Here is a 4,395-nt window from a genome sequence, read left to right on the forward strand (position 1 = left end):
GTCATGTTGTTGTGTCACACTGATCGTGTTTGTTTTAACTGATTTTGGGACATAAAATAAAAAACAAGTATCCACTTCAAGTCCTGTTGGAAATAATTTCAATATAAGTGCCTGTCTCGTATTAAAATAATCATACAGTCAACCCACATTACTTAACCATTTATTATATTTTGTGTATATTCAGCCATTATTGAGAGACTGACATGTCAGTTTAAAACAAGAGATGGATGCAAAAAACAAAATTAACACTGCAGAATTAAATCCAAATGCACTTAAAAACATTAAAAGGACAGCTAAATTAGTTTACTGGAATCTTATTTTACCTTCAATGGACCAGATAGATATATTACCATTACATGTCTATATACAGGTCAGCTTCAATGTGCAGTATACATCTAAATCTATAAACTCACAATAGGATTAGTTTGCTTCAAATAATAAATACTTTAAGCACAACCACTTTTAATATCAATAAAATAAATGTATATGTGTGTCAGGCGAAGTCAGGGTGGTGTAGTACTTAAATCTAACAGCAGATGGCACATGAGAGCAATTAAAGATGGGGCATCAGTTCATCAAGCAAGTAAACAAAGACATTTTGTAAATATAAGTAAACAAACATAAAAGCATGCATTTATATCCTGAATTGTACTCATTTTCACACATCAGTTGCATGTTTGTGAGTGTGAACCTGGAGGTAAAGAAGTACAGAAGCAAAAAGCCTTGCTGAGCATCACATTTAACACTTTCGCAGGGTGTATGCATTCATTGCATATGAGCATTGTCAGCCTCTGAAATCCTCAGCACAGGGGAGCTGAAGTTAGACGAGCAATGAGGTAAGTTCTGGGTGCTCAGATAACTAATCTTCTTGTTGCCGTCCCCTCCTGATCCCTGTTCCAGACTGGCCTCCAGTGAGTCAGGCCCCTGCAGCTGGCTGCTGGGCTGCGGCGGAGGCACCAGGCCGTGTAGGAGGCTGTTCCCCAGGTGGGAGTTACATCGAGCCAAGTTGTCAGTCAGATGCTGCATGTACACCTCCTCCAGCTGTTTCTCCAGCAGCCCATTCAGCACCGAGTTAGACATGGGCTCCAACCCTGATCCGGGCAGATCCAAGCTGATGTTCACACTGGCTCCCATAACCAGATAACCCTGGTCTGGTATCGATGAGACACGCCCACCTTGTGGGCTCTCCTGGGCTGCCCATTCTGGTTGACGGCAGGCTTCAGGGGCAGGCGTGTACAAAGTGTGCAAGGGGATGGCGGGTTTCTGTGGGTTCTGTGAGATGCGGCCTGAGTCAGCCACCTGCAGGTCTGGATACTGTTCCAGCAGGCTACAGTCGTCTAAGCAGGCTGTAAAGTCAGGGTCCAGGTTGAGAGGGGGTGGGCACCCAGGGATTAAGAGGCCTGCAGGACCTTGAGTTGCAATTTTCACTGGTCTAGGGTCGAGTTCTTCCCTGTTTGGACCTGATTACAGAAAATATTATTTGGGTGTCTTCAATGAAATTTAGTTCGATTTGACTATTTCATCAGCAAGATTTAATCTGACAAAGGAAGAACGTCATAGAAAAAGGGAAGCACTGTGTAAAGTTAAAATTAGAGCATGAAGCCAGTACAGAAAGTTATCACAACATCAGACAGTTTATGCTCTTATGAGGGCGTTTACCTGCTTCAGCTGAATCTGTTTGTAGGTCTGTAGAGTTTGTCTCGGAGAGGATACTGTTGAACTGTTCCGGATGATGTGTCTGCGAACTCTTCTGCTTGGTAGCAAACTTTCTCTCCTCCCTGTAACGCAGCACTCTGAGAAAACCTTCGGCCAACATGGCACAGAACGACTTTTTGCTTCCTTTCTGTCTGTTTTTGCTTCTTATGATCTTATGATCAGTCTCAAGGGCAAATGGCACGGTGTTATTGCGTATGTAATTGTAAAGTTCTACTTGCTTGTTTCACTTCTGCATCTGAGAACTGGCCCCTCCGCCCTCACCACACACTTCCTTTATTAATCAGTAACTGAAAATCACAGTGGGGACAACAGAAACAGTAGGCCTACATTTAGACATAAGCAAAGGGGCAGAAAAAAATACCAAAACAACGTCTAACAAGAATTACCACCTTGCTGCTGTATGCCTCCACGAAACAGTCAAGTTTGTAGACAATGCTTCCAGTATGGATGTTACTGCACTGAAGCTCCAAATTTTCAAACATGGATGCTTCACACACATCTCCAACACAGAAGATCTATACAATCAGCACAGTTTCAAGATGGACACCAAAGATTAGTGTCACCAATTCAGTATCTGACCAAATGTCTCCCCTTCTGTTCCTGACATACCGTGTTGAGTAATGGCTCTCATTGATCTTTTACCTTTGACCAAATTCTAAGCAGTGGATGTTTGAGAAAATTTTGAAGAAATTCCCTCAAGGTGGTATCACGTCCATGAGAATGGGACACACAATGCTGGACAACATGAAACCATAATGCGTCCAGCCATGGCTGTCGTCAGCGTGGAGGCTTGAATCTTCTCTTTTATAAGTAAAAGTCCTGCATTAAAGATCCTACTCAAGTAAAAGTACATAAGGATTATCAGAGGTATTTAACATGTTGTAAATAGCCTAATGGCCCCTGTGACAGATATGTTAAATGTATATTACATTATTGATGCTTCAGTGCGTAGCATTTTACAGTTGTAAGCTGGCTAGATAGTTTTGTGTTTTTCAACCGAGGGATCGGCCCCTTCTGAATGGTCAAAAGATAAATCGGAGGGGTCGTGATATTATTAATAAGGCAGAAATAGAAGAAAAAGAAGCATAGCTATACAGAAAAATCAGACCTTTGCTTGTTTAGGTGAGATATTGAAGAGGTGATCACTTTTTGGGGGAACAGCTCACAGACATCCCCACACACTGCTGTTTGTAAAGGGTTAAACGTCAAAAACAGTGGGAACCATTGCTTTATTCTCCACTGTACTTGCACCTGTAACCTCAGTGGAAAAGGTTCTAGACACACACAAAAAAAGAATGAAATTGCAATACAAGCTGTACAAACACATTGGATTCTTAATACTTTAATTAGCAAGATTTTGATCAACTACAGGTCTTTCACTTTCAGAGTTGCATGGGAATAATCATCTCCACTATATTCAAAAATCTAGCTCAAAGTAGACTTACCACTGTCTGCTATAGTGTCAATATTAAGGAGAGGATTGCTAACATGAAAAAATATATAAAAAGTTTAAGTGTGCACAACTACAGATGCCATGGAGGCGCTCCTTATGTTGCAGTTTTATTCTTTAATATCTTCTAAGTTTGTCAATTTGTTTTATGTCAAATCTTATTCTGAAAAGTACCTACTTACCACAGCTGCCATAAAAATGTGGTGTAGTAAAGAGAAGAATATTTGATGCTGAAATGTGATGGAGTAGAAACACAAAATAGCACAGACTGAGAAAAATACAAGGACGTAAAAACTGCTGAGACACACTTTGAGTGGTTGGATAACATTCTGGGGAATATCTGTAGCATCTTGTGATTCACAAATACCAGTAACTCAGTGTGGGATGACTTCTTCAAAAGAATTCTTCTTTCTCTTTTACGGTGTTTATACTTTCTAGTAGCGTTGTGGTACTTGACATTGGTCTCAAGACTCAGTCTCATCTCGACTGCATTTTTACTCAGTCTCGTCTTGATCTCCAACAAAGCAGACTCTGGATTTCATTTCAAGACCGGTAAAGAGCACAACTGCAAAGATATCACTAAACTGCCGGTGCAAAAATGAGTGGATAAGAAACAGTGTTGAATAAAGATTGTTGTTGGTTTCAGTTCCTTAGTGTTTATATTCGTTTGCCCACAGAAGACACAGTAAAATTCTCACGCATAAAATTCACTTCTTCAATTCTTTCTGATTATTCTATCAAAACATAACTTTTGGTACACTTACACATACAAACATATATACATATATAACAATAAAAGAAGTGAATGAAAAGGAATCTTCATTGGGTTTCTGTGGGTATTTTCATGGGAGTGTAGTTGAGGACAGCCTTTGGTTTGCATGTTCTACATTTTATATTAAGTGCGTCATACAATATGGGACTCGCATTGACCTGGCCTTGACTTGGTCTCAACCCCTTTAAGTCTTGGTCTTGTCTCAATCTCGATACACTCTGATCTCGGTCATGACTTGTTATCGGTTTAGGTGGGCTTGACTACAACGCTGCTTTCAGGACAATGAAATCACTCATCCCAAATGCTTGACTGCCCCTTTATGTCCACACAGAGTCAAGCCAAAGATTAGGCATGATCTGTAAACTCATTTATTATACATGAAAACAACTGCATGTTATAAGAAGGCAGAATTAATTTCAAATTTGTTTGACTTACTTAATGACAACCACCAAAGTAC

General features: G+C 40.3%; 1 protein-coding gene across 1 annotated transcript; it reads right to left on the bottom strand.

Annotated features, from left to right (window-relative positions):
- Positions 1 to 149: 149 nt before the first annotated feature.
- si:dkey-237j10.2 (uncharacterized protein LOC568721 homolog) lies at positions 150 to 1,924 on the bottom strand. Its single transcript, XM_049586185.1, has 2 exons — positions 1,660 to 1,924; positions 150 to 1,460 (listed from the first exon to the last, which is right to left on the bottom strand). Exons 1-2 carry the CDS (start codon positions 1,814 to 1,816, stop codon positions 766 to 768), a joined length of 852 nt encoding a protein of 283 aa, XP_049442142.1. The 5' UTR covers positions 1,817 to 1,924; the 3' UTR covers positions 150 to 765.
- Between the last annotated feature and the right edge of the window lie 2,471 nt (positions 1,925 to 4,395).

This window comes from Epinephelus fuscoguttatus, linkage group LG9 (genome assembly GCF_011397635.1).
Source record: "Epinephelus fuscoguttatus linkage group LG9, E.fuscoguttatus.final_Chr_v1".
Taxonomy (NCBI): domain Eukaryota; kingdom Metazoa; phylum Chordata; class Actinopteri; order Perciformes; family Serranidae; genus Epinephelus; species Epinephelus fuscoguttatus.

Bases quoted from the DNA above. Each gene is read 5' to 3' on its own strand.
- si:dkey-237j10.2 (XM_049586185.1), bottom strand. From the start codon at position 1,816: ATGTTGGCCGAAGGTTTTCTCAGAGTGCTGCGTTACAGGGAGGAGAGA. The intron at 1,461-1,659 runs GTAAACGCCCTC...TTCTGTAATCAG, and splicing joins AACAGATTCAGCTGAAGCAG to GTCCAAACAGGGAAGAACTC.